Here is a 16414-nt window from a genome sequence, read left to right on the forward strand (position 1 = left end):
TCAAGGACCAGGTCCCACCCTTCTGTCCCCCTCCACCTCACCTTTCCCTATCCAGGTGTCTCTTTCTAGAAGACAGGTCTGGCTCTCTGGAGAGCTCCCTTCTTCTTCCAAGATGTAAACATGGCACAATCCCATTGCCACCACCCTGGAGGACTCAGGCCTCCCCAACCTGGGGGCATGAGGATTAGCTTTAGCCAGTGACCAGCCTTGGCCCAGCCTGGCCCCACGTTGTGGCCAGGATCACAGGCAGAGAGCCTGACATTCCACCCCCCGCCCCAGACTCCCTCCTACTCAGTGCCTTCCCCCAGGAATTGCTCTCAAACAAATGAAATGTGGGTAATTACTGGGCTAGGGGCTGGACAGGAGACCGTGCAGATGAAAGCGTTTCCTGGACGGTCCCTTCATTTGCATGGCATCAGAAGCTGCTCAGAAGGTGTGACTTTTCCCACAATGAGACCCCAGCTCCTTGCACAATAAAGCCAGGCTGCTCACCCAGAATTAATTAAAGGGGGAAGGGAGCAGAGGAGGAGGTGCTAAGAGCTGGGGGAACTGGAAGAGAGACATCTAGGGCTCCTTCGCTACATCCAGTGTCTACGCACCAGCAGAAACCCACTCTCTCCAGAGCCCCTCACCACCTGTGTCAGGCCACGAGAGGTGGGTGGACAGGCCAGCCTTTACTGCCGGGCTTCCCACTAAGCCTCGAAATTCCTGATCTACCGGGGTGGGCTAAACCTGGGACTTGGGCCTGAAACTGTGGGAGGAAGCCTTGGGTTGCTCCCTACCCCAGGAGATGCCAATGGACAGAGCCCTAGAGGAGCGAGGTTTCTAGACTGGCTCAGTAGCTGGGCTGTGGGACCAGCCCAGGGCATCCACAAGGAAGGAAGCAGGAGCAGCCCTAATGGGAGGCCTCAGAGATGAAGGCTGGGCCAGCTCTGCACTCAGGAAACTGCCGTGGGGCCTGGGCTCTCCCTCGGTGTGGCGGGACACCAGTCTCACCAGTCCACACGCAAACACACACCTGCACCCTTGCCCATTCCCTTCTCTGCCCACACGATGACCTGCTCCACCACTCCCACAGCAGCCCTCCCTCCCTCCACACATGGCCTCCTGCTTCTCCCCAAGGCTATGACTGCCTTTAGTTCTGCCCTAGGCCTATGAGCTTCCCTTCTGGTGCCATCCGGTGCCCAGCTCCTCTCCCGCCAGGCCCATCCTCCGAGGTGGGCAGCCTCTTCCTGGAAAACAGTTCCCCAGGCTCTTCGCCGCACCTCAGCTCAGTGCTTTCTGCCCACAGCTATCTCACCAGATCACCCAAGGTTAACACTTGTCCCACATCACCATTGTCAACACCAGTCTTGGTGGTCTCCCTCCAATATGCCCCCACCTTGGACCCTGGCAGCTGCTCTTTTCTTTCATTTTCTGGAGCCTGAGTCTCAGAAAGAGCAAGTTCTGGAATCTCCAACCTGTCTCCCACATGGACCTAGGCACTCAAAGAAGCACTTTTTAAGAGGATTAAATCCATGATTACAGCTCTAGCCCTAGCACATCCATTATTTCTGGCCCTGAGGTGGCCTGGGGAAGTGTTAGCAATGACCTCTGTAAAGTGCTAGGAGGTACACATCTGAGAGCTCCAAGGACTAGCTAAGAGCCTCTTCTTGCCCCTTTCCCTGCTTCTGTCCTTGCAGGAAAACCCCTCAAGTGACAGTGATGGGGATGGTTGACAGGCAGGTGTCTTTAGGCTGGAGGGAGGCTGTGGTCAGAGCTGGCGCCTGGTCATCTGCGTCTCCCAGCCGCCCACCAGCTGGGGCAAGGTTGGAGGGAGGGGCTGACCCCGGCAGGACTCACTCTCCAGCACACATTTTTAATATGCAAGTTAAATAAATATTTCAATCATTTAATAGCCACCAGTCTGATACCCACTTCTAAGAGGACTGCCCTATGTCACAGTCCTTTCCTCCCTGCCCCACCTGGGGGTGCAGCAGAGTCCCTGGCTGCCCAGCCAACTGGCCCTGGAGGTACTGGGGCCTCAGCAGCACAGGCTAGAGAAAGCCCCCCACCCCCGCAAACCCCCAGCCGGAATCCCAGTCTAGGCCACTAATGGAGCTTTCTGAGAGTTAAGAAGACAGACACCACAGCCAAGTGGAATACAAAAATAGAGCCTCTCTTTTGTTTAAAAAAAAAAAAAAAAAAAACAGCAAAAACCCAACAGCAAACAATATCAACAACCGGAATCCAGGGCTCCCCCAGCACCTCCCCAGCCTGCAGAACAGCGCACAGCTCATCTTGCTTGAGTTTTGGGTGCCCTACAGGATGAGCCTCTCTGCGGTCTGGCATTGTGGGGAGGGCCAGGCAGCACCTATCGGGGCTCGGGGGCCCAAGTCCTCTGGCTGCCGCGCAGGCTGCGCGTGAAGGGCGGGTAGTTGAGGAACTCGAAGCGCAGGCTCTGCTCGGTGGTGTGGTGGCCCCGGGGCAGCCGCTTCATGAAGTGGACCTCACGCTGGTGCTGCCGCGTCTTGGAGCCCTTGCGGGGCCGGCCCTTGCGGGTGAAGGCCATGTACCAGCCCTCGTACTTGGCATTCTGCAGCGCTGTGTAGTTGTTCTCCAGCACAATCTCCGTGAAGACGCAGTCCTTGCCTTTGCCGTTGCTCTGCAGGTAGGGGAGCCAGACACCACGTTACAGAGCCCCCCCAGCAGAGGCAGAGGGCGAGCGGCCCCAGACAGCAGGTGGGCACCCCAGCAGATGGCGAGGTGGGCAGGAGCCGCAGCCCCACCCCCTGCCTGGGCACCCGCTCTCTAATCCCTCACAACTCGCAGCCCACCCGGCAACTTCCTGTCCTCCCAGGCAGCAGTGACACATGGTTGTCTACGGAGGGGCTGGGCCCCAACGCAGAAAGACAGAGAGAGGGGCCCAGAGCCTGCCTGCTCTGGCCTCCTGCCCACCAGTCTGGCCACCCGTCTCCCCACCTGCCCCTCTCACCCCCCCAGGACTTCGGTTCCCTGGCCCCAGGGCAGCCACCCTATGGGGGAGGGGAGGCCTGGGAGGAGATGCTAAGACCCCAGCCCCAGAAGCCCAGGAAGCGGGGAGCTCGAGGCTGGAGAGGAGCCGTGACTAATGGAGCCATTTCAGAGCTTGGCCGAGGGGCTGGGCCTGCGGCTTACTGAACATTCCAAATGCTGGTACCATGTAATTGGACATAATAGCAAAGCAATTTGGCGATTTGTTAAAAAGATATATGGAATTTACCAACCACCACCCCCCAGCCCCTTCCCTAGCCTTCATTCTTCCTCCTTTGCCTTTTATAGTTTTCATCTCTCAAACAGCTTCCTTCTCCCTCACTCCTGCACCCAATCATGAGGTAACCCCAAGATGGCCCTGTGGCCTTCTGCCTACCTTGTTGGGATCAGAGCACAGGACTGTCTTGGAGGAGTCCAGCCAGCCCAAGCCACTCCCCAGGTCCCGCGGACCCCACCTGCCTGCTGGGGCCTCACCTTGGCGATCAGCTTCCCCTTCTTGTTCATGCAGATGTAGAGGCCCGTCTCGGCTCCTCGGACTCGAACTCTGCTTCCAAAGGTGTCCGTCTCCACGATGAGCTTTGCTGTCAGAGAAGGTAGCAGGATGGCTATTGGCAGATCCCTGACCCCAGCTGGCCCACACACTTGTCACAGCCCAGCAGCAACTGCTCCAAAGACCAGGAACCCAAAACATGGACTCCAGCTCCAGCCCAGCTACTAACATGCTGTGCAACCCAGAGAAAGGGCTTTTCTGGACCTCAGGCCCCACCCCTGGGTTTACAGAGGGCAGTGGACGGGATTATGGTTTTCAAACTGGGTTCTCAAGAGAGGTCTTGGGACCATCAAATTGAAAAGGCTGAAGTGCCATTCCTTCCACCCTCTTTTTAAACCAGACAGTGATGTCTCTTAGATTGAGGATCTAAGTACAATTTAATTGAATCAGAGTTCCATAGCTAATCAAAAGATCTCCGAGGATCCTTCCAACTCCAAATATTATGTGTGCGTGTCTCACAGGTCATTACAAACACTTGGGTGAAGGGGTGACCTCCAGTCCCAAGGCCAAAGATGAAAGCATTGTCTCCTGTTTCTGCCACTTTGGGTTCTAACTCACAGCTTTGGCCACCCCCAGCCCCTCAACATCACCAGGCTCTGCTCTGCTGAGAAGGTGCTAGGGATGGGGACAGCTCTCCCTAAACACACAGCCCAAAGCAGGCTGCTTTCCCAGAACCTCAGACACCTGCCAGGAGGATCCTGCCTCTTCCCTGTGGCTTCCCAGTCACCAGGGTCCCCAGCCCAGTGTCTAGAAATCAACAACTCAATTGTCTTTTCTCTTTCAGCCTCATCACAGCTGGGCTTCTCAGCCCAGTGACCAAATACCTTCTGTGGGTGAGGAGGAGGGAGAATCCTGCCCGCTGGCCTCTTAGTCTGGAGGCCAGGAGGCAGGGCTGAATTCTATGCCTCCTTTCCCATTCCCCTCCCCTTAGACAGCCAACTTGCCACAGAAGCCTGTCCCGTTCACCTCTCTGTGCAATCATCTCTTATAGGCTGTCCTCAAGAAAGTAGTGAGGCTGACTTCACTGTTTGGGAAGGGACAGAAGGCGCTGGCTCTCCTGCCGTCCCTGCCGCAGAGCCCAGCCTCTCCCCTCCCTGAGAAAGCAGTTCTTGGACTTAGCCTGCATTGACATATGGCACCTCCTCTGTCCCTGAAACCCATGGCAGGGGTTTGGGGCATCGAGGTCAGCAAGTCAGTCATCACTGCTCAGCTTGTAATGTTCCCCGCTTCACACAGGCTCCGTGCTGGGACCAGTGGCCAAGCCCCCAGTTTGGCCCCAAGTCAGCAGGGAAATGCAGCTGTCACCTCCCTGCCCGCCCACCTCCTCCTGGACCTAGCCAGTCTGCTCATCCCTCTCCCGCTCTGCCTTCCACAGCAAGAGGCAGCTGTTTTTAAGGGCCAGGAAGGATGCTGACTGGAGGAGTGAGAGGATGCCACTCTGGGGATTCTGGCCAGATGCGGCAGTCAGGGATGAAGTAGGTGCCTCTGCATCTTCCTGGGGCCAGTAAAGAAGCCATTGAGACCTCTCTGCTATTCTCCCCGGACTACTCCTGTCCTGGCTGAATACCCTGAGCCTCTGTTCTTAGGGCCTCCAGCTCCTATCCTGCTGTGGGGCAGGGACTAGGGAAGGCGGGAAACCTCTTATATGGCCACGGAGAGAAGTGGACATCAGGCTTCCTCTGATGTCTGAAGACGAATTCCCCCACACCAGCTTGACTTCTGCTTCCCTCCCCAAAATCCAAGGATGCTGGGCCATTTGCTCTGATAGAGCAAACCCTGGAAGAGCCAGGCATTCGTCTCCTCTCCTTAGAAGCTGAGAAGGGCAGCAAGCAGCTAATTTGGAGGGACAAAGGGACGGTAGGCCTGCTCTGCCAGCCCAGTAGGGGAGCTCGGCCACCGGGCAGGCCGCCCCCACCCCCACCCCAGAGAGCCCCCTCTCTCCCATGTCGGTTGAATCTGCTCCGATCTGGGGAGCTGGGGCCGCAGTTTACGGCAGCTCTCCCGACCGGGCTTTTGGAAAGCTTAACATTTTCAAACCTATTCTTCCACCCCAGTGACAGATTTATCCCAGGAAAATTATGTCTCCTCCTCCAGCTTTGAAGGGAAGTCAGCTACGTCGATGCAGAAAAAATGCAGCGAGACATACTCGATCCCCCAAACTGGCTCAAGAAGAGGAGAAAGTATTCAGGAAATGTTAAAAAAGGTGAAAGTAAGAAGAGTTTTAATCGCTCTGCCAGACGCAGGGGTCTCTCCAGAGATTCAGAGAGAACAATCTTGAACCTCTTTTTTAACATTTACAGACTTGCAACTCCTTTCAAACTCCACATCTGAAAAAAAGCTCGTTCTTTTTCTGTTTTATATCATTCTTCATTTTTCTTCTTAGCTCTTAAAATGCCTCACCTTTTTATTACATTTTAATAGAGTCTTCCCCTCTCCTTTCATGCTTGTTTAACGTGGTCATTATTTAAAGGTTTTTAAACTCACAATAATCGCTCTCTAAAAACAACACCAGCCGCCCAGAGGGCTTGCTTTTCTCTTGGTACATCCAGGACTCTGGAAATTGGCCCCGTTTCAAGGCAGGAATATTGAATGTTTTAGAAATCAATCAGTCCTCAGCCTCTCTGCCGGCAGTAGCTCTCCGCACTTGCCACCCCACAGGGAGCCGGGAGCCCTGCCCCAGCCGCCTGGGTTCCCCAGGGAATGGAGCAGGGAGAGCCCCCTTCCAAGCCCAGTTTCCACGTGTAAATTGACCCATCCGATTAAAGTATTTAAGGGTTCCCAGCAACCCCCTTTTCCAACTGGGAGAGTTGAGGGGATTTCTCTCCCTTCTCTTTCCCACTCTCCTTTTGTGGGCCCTGGCGACATATCCTCTTTCAAGCGCTTCCCTTAAACCTAGGCCCCCTCCCCCTGAACCCCCTGCCTCCACCTGCAGCTGGGGAGGAGTGTATGAAGGGGGGAGGTGTAAAGGGAGATTCCTAGATTCATTCATTTGCTGGGCAGGGAAGGGGGCACCTGTGGCCAAGTATTCCCCGAGGCCCCTTCCCTAGCCCTCTCTTCCCCAGCTGACCCTCAAGACACCTTTCTGCCTTAACTCCTTCCCTTCTGAGCTGGGGACCCTGCAGGCCCCCGGCCAGTGCAGTTGGGACTGGCGGTCCAGGCGCCGCGCATCCCACAAGCTACTTTCAGCGCGCCTTACCGAAGGGGTCGCCGTCCTCTGCCATGGCGTTGATGCGCTTGTTGGCCAGGACCTGCACGTGCTTCCCGCTGGTGCGGCTGTAGAGTTGGTAGGTCCGGATGAGGCGGCGGCTGAGCTGATCCGTCACCAGGCTCTGCTCCCTCACATGCTGTGTAAAATTAGGTGAGGACTGAACAGTTACCTTTAGGAAATTGAAAAATACACAATACACCATTATAATGCTACTCCGCCCAGGGGCCCGAGTGGCCCCACCACCCTGCGTCCCCCTCACTGCCCCAAGCCGCCAGCAGGTGCTGGGGGTTCCCCCAACATGCCAGCCCAGGCCACCAACCCCCACCCACGCAAGTCGGGCAGACCCAGCCCAGGATGAACGAGCCCCAGGGAGAAGCTGGACCCACCTGTTGGGAGACACCCTGGGGCTCCCGGCCAGCCCGGAACAGGGAAGCGAGCTCCCTGCCCAGCGCAGGGCCCCTGCCCGGGCCTTCCTAGAGGAGCAGGGCGCTTTTAAGTAGGGAGGCAGCCCTCCCCGACCCCTGACATTTATAAAGACAAATTTACGGAGCAAATGTTGAGAGTGCAGGGAACCTGGGCACCCGATCATTGGGCCAAACCGGCCATAAGCCTCCCCCGAAGGGCGCTGAGAGGGTCTCTGCTGCAGTCACCCGGCTTCCCCTGGCATCGAACATCCATCCCCTGGCCGCGGCTGCCCCCTTCCTCGGCGGCTGGGTGTTCCCTATGCCCCCAGCCGGCGAGGATGTATGGGGGACAGTGCTGGGCTCCGAGACCTTCGTTTCTATCCTGGCCACTCACTCGCTGTGTGACCTCAGGCGGGTGCTACCTCTCTGTGCCTCAGCTCCCTCCTCGGGGTGGCTCGGGGCTGGGTTTCTAAGGTGCCCTCAGCCCTCCCGCGCCGGCCGCAGAGTCGGTCCCGGTGCCCCCGACCGGCGCTGCCCACCCGGGTCTCCCACCGGCGCGCCCGGCCCCCGCCTCCGCGCACCCCTCCTCACCTGGGCTTGGAGGCAGAGGACCAGCAAGTGCAACAGCCTGTGGGAGACAAAAGCGGGCGGGAGAGAGAGGCGCGGGTGAGGCGAGGGGCGCGGGGGGCGGGCGGCGGGGCAGGGCGGCGCGGTACTCACAGGCAGCTCAGCGCGGAGCGGGGGCTGCCCATGGCGCGCGGCCCCGGGGCACCGAGAGCCCGGCGGGTCACGCCGTCCCGCGGGCCGCCGCGGGAGGACGCGCTGAGCAGGGCGCGAGCGGAGAGGGTGCGGGTGCGGGAGGCCGGTGGCGATTACGACGCGGCTCCGCGGGTCCCGTGGAACGTCGTGCTCGCCGCGCCGCACCGAATCGCTGTGCGCCGCTGCCGGAGCCGGTGGCCGCTGGCTGCTCGGGAGCCGGAGCGGGCGGGAGGGTCACGGGCTGGCGGGGTGGGTGGGGAGGTGGGAGGGCGGGGAGGGGTGGGGGCGGGGGGCGCCGCACCGGGCGCGAGGGGGGAGCGCGGGGCGGGCGGCGGGAGCCCGCAGCCCCCGGCTGGGAACTGGGGCCTGGATGCAGCCCGGGGCGGGGGCGGGGCGGCCGGGGCGGGGCGGCCGACGGGTTCGGGATTGAGGGTCTGGGCTAGGGGAGGGGTCTGGGGACCCGCGGGAGGGGCGGGGGCGGCTGGTCTGGGCGCCTCCCCCTATCCCCGGCCTGTCCCCTCGCGCGCTCCCCGGGCCCGGACGCGCGGGGATGGGGGCGCCTAGGGCTGCAAGCTCTGCGGGCCGGGAGACCCCGAGCCTGGGCTTCCCCGACCGCCTGGAGCGCCCGAGTCTGGCGGGTCTGGGTCTCCGCCTCCGGGCCCAGCCGCTTCCGCCGCCGGCTACGCAGTGGTCTCCGAGCCACCTACTGTGTGTCCCGCCGGGCCCCTGGGAGCGGCCGCTAACCGTGCAGCGAATGGCTGCGCACCCGGCCCTCGCGCAGTGCGTGCCGGTGCCACCCGGACCCCGCTCCCCTGTTTCGGCCGCGTGCCCCCTCCTGTCGGTCTCTCCAGTCTCCTTCACTCTCCCGAGGAGGCCCTGGGAGCCAGAAATGCCTCCCCCTCCCCCCATCCCATTATCACCATCACCCCTTCCCCTGTGCCCCTCACCACACACACACACACACACACACTAGCCTGAAGCTTGAGGAGCACCCCGAGCCACCTGTGTGGAAGAGAGTCCGGAGGTCCCTGGCAGGACCCACTGTCCCCGTACCTCAGCAGGCAGCAGGGGCAAAAAAACTCTCAGTAGCTTTTACTGGGGGAAGGGACTTCCATCCAGGCCACCCAGCCCTTTCCCCCTCAAAGCCCCACTCGTTTTTCATTTCACAGGTATTCACACACCTACTGTATTCTAGGCAGGGGCTGGTCAGCTGGGCCTGGGGCATAGGAGAAGGTAGGCACTTGTCTAAGCCTTTCCTAGCCCCTCACCTTGTGGCTTCCCCCCTGAGGTTTCTGGAAACCCTGAGCCCCCATGCTGCTTCTGTGGGAGCAGCCTGGGTGGACAGAGATGCCCTGGAACAGGTGCCTTGTGAGGAGCAGGTGAAGCCCTACCAGACTGCTGTCTTCACTGACAACCTCCCCTTCCCCAGTGACCCTCCATTCCCCTGGGGGTAGGGCTGGAGGGTTTGGTGTGGTCCCAGGAAGCCATTAGGCCAAAATTAGCGGCAGCCCTAGTCCAGCAGCACAGCCAGGCCCTGCCTCTCTCCCTGCTCTGTGTCCCACCTTTCCCTGTGCCCCATCTTTCCAACTCCCAGCCATAAATGCAAACACTGAGCAATGGAGAGATGGGAAAACAGTTAGAGGGTGCGTTCCAAGATCTTATCCCTCCTCAGAGAAGTAGACTTCCAGAGCACACCTGCCATCCTCCTCCAGGAGTCTGTTCAGTGGGCTCTTGCCCACACAGACCTTGTGGCAAGGACCATGTCTTATGAGCTCAGAAATCACAGCTCGTGGCACAAGGCTGGGCAGAGCTGTTCTGCAGTTAAGAGTTCGTTGAATGAATGAATGAATGATGGGGAAAGTGGCTGAGCCTTTAGACTTCAGCCTATTTGCAACTTCCCCAGGAAGACCTGCCTTCACCTCCTCCCAACAGATTATCACCAGGAACACCACCAGTTAGTGAGCACTTGTATCTGCTACAGGCTTGGCAGGCACTGTCTCCTCTAAAGCCCATGGGGAGGTGGGTCCATCAGGCAGAGACAAGTCAGGTGGACACAAGTGGCCACAGCCCAGGCCAGCCCTTGCCTTCCCTGTGTTCTGTGTAAGGCCTGAGTCACAATTCACTGAGTGTCTGTTTCCCTCTCTGCACCGCTTCAAGTGGGCAAAGGTGATGTCTGTTTGCTTGTGGTCTTACCCTCATCCTCGTACATAGTAGGCCCTCAAGCATGTTTAGTTGCGTATGTCGATGAACAAATGATTGAATGGAGAGATGGAGAGCAGGCACTTCCTGTAAGAAATGGGCTTTCTCCCACCATGGACTCTCTGAACATCAGTGAGATAAGCAGAGCAGGGAGTAGGCCCCAGGCAGGGGTGAGGGTGACCCGCCCATCCAACAGTGTTTGCATGGTCCTGGGGTCACAGCCAGAGCCACTCTGGGTACCTGCCCCTCCCTGGAATGGGGGTAGGGGCAGAGCCCCTGGCTGAGACCAGCATTCAGCTCCAGCTGTGGAACCCCCAGAAGATTCTGAGGGCCCTGGGTTGACCCTCAATGGTCTTCAGCCACCCTTCTTCCTCTGCCCCAGAGAAGATGGGCGTCCTGGGATCTGAAGGGTCCGAGGTCAAGTTTCAGTCCTGTCCCAGCCTCTGCCAGGGAGCCTGTGCTGGACCAGGATTCCTTTACATTTGGATTTGGAGACCCTCCTGAGAAGCGGACCCTCACCTAGTTCGTTGAAATTCTCATCTCCCCAAAAGTCAGTTTCTCTGGGGGAGAGGAGCAGATGGGGACACCCCGGGAGCAAGCACCTGGCTCTGCCCCGGCACGCCCCGTGACTGACAGATGCAAATGTCCCGCCGGGCCCCCGCAGGCCGCTCCCCCCCTTGCTGGCTCGCCCGCCTCCCGGCCAGCTCCCTCCCTCCTTTATCTTATCAAAGCCCGGTAATTACAATTGCTATTTTGTTTCCTCGAATCTGCAATCAGAGCTCCCTGGCCCAGATGAGGGAGCGCCTGTCAACCTGATCACTGAGTGACAGCCCGGCCACCTTTCCTGGCCGCCCCCACACTCCGCAAACACAAACACACACACGCACAGACACAAACTCCCTCGCCTGCAAACACAAACACACACTCCTCGCCAACACAAACGGCCCATCTCCGCAGACACGCCCTCGCCTGCACCCAGACACACTACTTCAGCCTATTTCCAAACGCACCCCTCGATCCCAGCCCATCCCCCGGCCCCTCCAATCCACACCCGCCGGAGACCGCAGCTCGCTCCGACGCGCGCTTCCTGCGCCGGGCGTTCAAAGCGCCGCGGACTCACCGCCGACCGTTCAAATGCAAATCGCCGAGACTACGTTAAGCACTTCGGCCGCTGTCTGGGAGTCGTCTCCCTCGGCCCCCAAATAGAAGCCTGCCCTTCCTCCAGCAGTCGGCAAACCCCGGCGTATGACTTCATCCCCCAGGGGTCTGAGGCCACAGTGAGCCGGCAGCGCTCCTACTGTGCGCTGAAGGGCAAAGAAGAGGGCTCGAGGAGAGGCTGGGGCGAGGAGAGAGGAATAAACCTTGCCCAGCTGTGTCCGCGGGGAGCCCCAACCGGCCGAGAAACTCTTGGGCCGAGAGGCTGATGTGGATTGGGCCCCCACTGCGGGCAGGAGCGTGCTCGGCGCAGGCCCGCGCCCACCGGGAGACCTACCCGGAAAGCCGGCGAGAAATGCAAGGAGCGATCAGTGGCATCGCGGGGGGTGGGTGGGGTAAATATTGGGGCGGAGCCGCGCAGGGGGTAGATGGGTCAGCTAGGGAGGCCTCCCAGGAGAGAGGACTCAGCCAGTCTCCCGCTCCTCCTGCCAAGCACGTGCCGAGGACTTTGGAGGCTGGGGCCAAGAAGAGGAAGGGAAAGAGGAGTGAGGGCCACAGCCAGACTTCCCCGCTCCAACTCAAGTCGTTCGAATGAATGAATGAACGTATGCACGCATGCATGCAAGCCTCAGTGGCATTCCCCCGCCTTCCGCCCAAGATTCGGCCGCCCAGAGCAGTGGCGGGACTCGGAGGCCCCGGCCCCACGGCGCCCGCCCGGAGCCTCTAGAGGCCAGGGGAGCGGTACGACCACGAGCGGCTTCAACCTCGCCCGCCAGAGGGCGCCAGCCCCGACTTCCGTCTCCCTGCCGACCGCGCTCCGCAGCGAGACCGATGGTTCCCAGCCAGGCCGCCCCTCCGCCGGGCTCCCCAGGAAAGGATTTTTAGCAGCGTCCTCCTGGATCGGAGAAAGGCGCCTGCGACCCAGATCACCGCAACACAGACGGGCGTCATCTCCCTTTGTCCTCAACTTGAGGAAGAGGGAGGTTGGAAACTGGACCCCTAGTTCCTCACCACGGGCTGGGGGAGAACCTCCTTCACTAGGGATGCGCTGAAGAGCGTGCGGGTCGGTACTGCGGACGCAAGGTCTTCAAAGCTGACCTCACCTGCCCCAGAACCACCAGCCCGCGATATCCCGGGGCCCCTCCCCCTTGACTAGAGGCTGGGAGTGGGAGTTGGCCTGACCCCCATCAGGCCCTGTTCTCTGTCTATCCTCAGCCTGTCTGGCCCCAGGTTGTCTGGGGAGGCAATGTTTTGTTTGTTTGTTTGTTTGTGGGCATTGACAACCCTCCCCCCACAACCAACACAGCTGCTGAACTGCTGACCCCAGAGCTGGTCACACACACTCATCCTCAAACCAGGTGTGTCAGTTCTTCTTCCTGGCACAAAGGCAGCCAAGTGCCAGAACTACCTGATTCCAGGCACCAAAGACCCCCAGACCCCACGGTGTGTGGGGGACAAGAATCCCTTAGTCCAGGAGGCCAATTCCCTGGGGCCCCTTTCTGCCCCCATATGCCAGGCCACCCGGATTCTGGTTTCCCTGTCACCCAATCTGGCCAGTCCCCTCCATCTGGCCCCCGGAGTCAGGTTTCTCTAAGGGCCCAGCCCTGCTCAGAGACAGCCTGCAAGGCTCAAAGGAGGAGCGAAGCCTGGTCCCGCCCTGCCCTCACAGGCCCTCTCTGGGCCAGAGACCCTCGTGGGGCTAGGGACGCGCATTCCTCAGGCTGCCTAAGCCCGCTTATCTGCCCCCTGCCCATCAGCCGAGTGCTGACAGAGGCCCAGACCCCTTGTTTGGATGCTGATAACCTCCTGCGATGACCCTCTCCCACCTGCAGAGACTGGGAATGGGCTGAGTGTTGGGAGGTCCCCTTCCAGCAAGGCAACTGGGGCCCAGGCCCCAGGTCCTAGCCCAGGGCCATGAGGGTAGAGGATCCCACAGTTCTCCACCCTCCCCCAGGCCCAGGGCCACCCTGGGTGCTGCCACAGTGCCACCTGGCGGTCCCTAGGGAAACATCACCCAGCACAGGAAGAAGCCACACAAGAGCTGCAAAAACTCCACACCACTTTATTTCAACCTTTATCCAAAATGTAAAAACTATTAAAAATGTGTAGTTCTGAGCTTCAGGCACTAACCTCCAATTCTCACAGGCAGGTGGGAAGGGAGGCCCCGGGCATGGTGCCAAATCAGAAAACCAGGGCTGTGTGGAGCACAGGCCCTCTCCTAGCACCAAAGACCCAAGTCCCTCCCACCCAACCCCACCCAAGCTCTCCTCTTCAAGGAAGAAATATTTACAATTGTTGAAACTTGTCAGGGAACAGGGTGCATGGCGGTGCATGGCGCATGGAGCTGACCTGAAAAGAGGAAACAAGGAATCAGCATTTAGGCCCTCACCTGCTTCTCCTGCCCCTTCCCAGAGCCTGCTGGGCACTTCTCCCCGCAACTCACCAAGGAGGGCTAGGGCCTGCCCCCCTGCTTTTTGGCAGGAAGGATGGGGCACAGCTCAACTTCTTCCTCATCACTGTCCTCTTCCTCTTCCTCGCTCTCCTCCTCAGAAACATCATTGCTCATCGTAACTGGTGGACACACAAGCAGTAGAAGGATGGGGTGTTAAGACCAGACCATTTCACACCGCATGCCATTTCTTCACGCCGTGGTGTTAGGCTTACAGGGACCATGACCTCCCAGTGCTTATGGGCTAGGTGGGAAGAACCTCAGACCCTAAACTGGGTCACAAAGAGCCAAAGGAGTCTTCATTACTGGAGCTGGAGAAGTTGGGCCATGTTCCATGGAGGAGGTAGGCTTGAGTAGACGGAAAGGAGAGGGCATGTCATGCACAGGGCACAGCGTGGAGGGCACGCAGACCTGTACAGGGCTGCACTGGGAGATGAGGGTGGGATGGGGCAGGAGTGCGGAGTGGGGGAAGCCTGATGGGAGAGTCCACTGGAAGCAAAGGAGAGGGCCCTCCCCTCTTCTCACCAATCTGGTGCCGCCCAGTGATCCGCACAGGGCCAGAGCCCGACTTCAGGCGGAAGGTTACAGGTGGTTGGAGCTGGAAGTCATCCAGACTGAGCTGGGAGGAAGACAAGGATGAAGGCCTGGCCCACTCCTAGCCCACCCCACACTGTAATGAGTGCTAACGTCCTCAATCCCCTCACCACCACCACCACCACCACCACCACCACCACCAAGGCAGAGCTGGGGAACTCACCATGGGTTGGCAGGACAGCTTGAGGTTGGCCACAGGGACTGCGATCTCCTGATGGTCATGGTTCCGGGCCACAACTTCTACCACATTACACTCGTCTTTGGCTCCCTCGGTGAGGCAGAGCTGGGAACGGTACACAGGGCCTCAGGGTCTCCTCAAGTGAGGGTTGACACCACAACTAAAGGCATCTACCCTAGCACCTGCCCAGCTTCAGAGGTCCCGGTTCACCTGGCCAGGGGAGCCGCCCATGCCGGGGGGTTAGGCTGAGGATGTGTCTCCAAGTAAAGGGGATCCGGAGGTTGGGTAGAGACCTATATTGCCTGCCTGGGCTTATTCGTTAAAACCCCACTCCCCTGCCCCTCACCATGGTTAGTGCCAGCACGTGCTCCGCATCATCCTCTTCCTCTACCTTAAAGGTGAAGGAGCGGGTGTGGCCGGAGAGCTCACAGCCTGGTAGAAATAACAGTGAGTATGCCTGAGCGTGTGTACGGGGCTGGGCAGCGGGGGATGTCACCAACCCGCCGTCACGTGTAACCATGGGCGGACGGGTCATTTACACGTCCACCTCCGTCTCTTCTCTCAGAATACCTGGGACGCTCTGCCGTGGGCCCCGCCCAACACATCTGGGGCAGGGATCTCGCCGCCCCCTTTGGCTGTCCGTGCGAGGCCCCCTCTCCTGCGGGAACAGCGAAACAGCCCTCCGCCCACACCCACGCCGTGAAACCCTCCGCATTCCCGCCTCACATCCCTACCTCTTACCGCCCCAGTACCACCCTCAGCCTCTCCCTTCACTAATACCGAAGAAAAAACTGTCCATAGTGACCGGGGCCGGGACCCGTAGGCCCCCGAAACCCCCGGCCCGCGTTCGGCTCTCCTGACTCAAAAACGCTAAGGCAGCTGCAGTACCGGCGGCCATGCTGTAAGGGCCTTCTTCAAACTCCGCCCCCTACACGCACAAAGCCGGGGACCCTCGGCCAGTTCCGGCCCCGCCCACTAAAGGAGACGCACAGTCCTGGAAAAGAAAAGGCGCCGAGACCCCGCAGCCCTACCCGGAGCCCGCAGCTTCTGCTCATATTTTATCAAGACCGAAGAGAAAGGAAGTAACATCACAGAAGAATGGATTTGGGGTTTATGTTTACATCCTTGCTCATTTCCACGACCATGAGGGTGTCCACTTCCCCAAGCTCCTCGCTCTGTGTCGGAAGAGTGTCTCCCACTTTTCCAACCCAGGGTAAGCTTTCGTTAAAGGAGGTATAGATACAAAAATGTAAACCCTTCTTACTCCTCCCAGCAAAGGTGGGGTTCAGGGCAGTGCTTTTCTGCTACAAGCAAAGGAAATGCACTCAGATTGTCTTTGCCTCAAGAGAGCCGAGGAGCCTTAGGAATTTCCATCCCAACACGTCTGTCCTGTCTGTCCTCTCGGCTAAGCCTCTCTTATTCTTCCTGCTCTAAAGACCCCGCAACTTGCTATGCCTTCACTGAGACTTAGCTGCTGGCACTTGCTAGCAGAGGACTAGTTAGCTCATGTGTGTTGGCTGTTCCTGGCCCACCCACGCTTTTTGAGCTTTTAATTCCAAATCATCGAGGAGTATCTTTGCGCCGTGGATTATTTTGTCAGTTTATGCTACTCGCGCCATCTTTCGCCTTTTAAGAATCAGGCAAACTGTGTGCTTTCTATCCTAATAGATGGCAAAAACTCAAACTAGAGGCCCTATTTCACATCCAGGTTATAACTGTGGCAAGAGGGTGGGGTGGCTTGGCTAAGAACTAGTCTACTTTTCTTAGCTCTTGTCTTAATGAAAATCTGGAAGTCTTACTGGTGATGGAGGTAGGGGAGGGCTGCCTTCAAGATCCAATCTCTAACTTTGAACAGCTGTGGAGAGGAGAGAATACCTGCTTGTAGATGAGGCATGAAAGAGGAGAA

General features: G+C 58.9%; 2 protein-coding genes across 5 annotated transcripts; both read right to left on the reverse strand.

Moving 5' to 3' along the window:
- Positions 1 to 1796: 1796 nt before the first annotated feature.
- On the reverse strand, positions 1797 to 8775 carry FGF8 (fibroblast growth factor 8). Of its 4 annotated transcripts, none has more exons than XM_004050003.5 (6): positions 7895 to 8775; positions 7766 to 7802; positions 7157 to 7243; positions 6759 to 6906; positions 3487 to 3593; positions 1797 to 2644 (listed from the first exon to the last, which is right to left on the reverse strand). In XM_004050003.5, exons 1-6 carry the CDS (start codon positions 7924 to 7926, stop codon positions 2354 to 2356), a joined length of 702 nt encoding a protein of 233 aa, XP_004050051.1. In that variant the 5' UTR covers positions 7927 to 8775; the 3' UTR covers positions 1797 to 2353. The 4 variants fall into 4 exon arrangements, with proteins under 4 accessions (XP_004050051.1, XP_004050048.1, XP_004050050.1 ...); XM_004050000.5 differs by having other exon boundaries at positions 6759 to 6939; XM_004050002.5 differs by lacking the exon at positions 7157 to 7243 and having other exon boundaries at positions 1799 to 2644; positions 6759 to 6939; positions 7895 to 8773.
- Positions 8776 to 13329: 4554 nt separating this feature from the next.
- NPM3 (nucleophosmin/nucleoplasmin 3) lies at positions 13330 to 15480 on the reverse strand. Its single transcript, XM_019034668.4, has 6 exons — positions 15289 to 15480; positions 14855 to 14940; positions 14494 to 14613; positions 14262 to 14355; positions 13731 to 13858; positions 13330 to 13636 (listed from the first exon to the last, which is right to left on the reverse strand). Exons 1-5 carry the CDS (start codon positions 15404 to 15406, stop codon positions 13740 to 13742), a joined length of 537 nt encoding a protein of 178 aa, XP_018890213.1. The 5' UTR covers positions 15407 to 15480; the 3' UTR covers positions 13330 to 13636; positions 13731 to 13739.
- Positions 15481 to 16414: the final 934 nt, after the last annotated feature.

The sequence above is a fragment of the Gorilla gorilla genome, chromosome 8 (assembly GCF_029281585.2).
Source record: "Gorilla gorilla gorilla isolate KB3781 chromosome 8, NHGRI_mGorGor1-v2.1_pri, whole genome shotgun sequence".
NCBI lineage: Eukaryota > Metazoa > Chordata > Mammalia > Primates > Hominidae > Gorilla > Gorilla gorilla.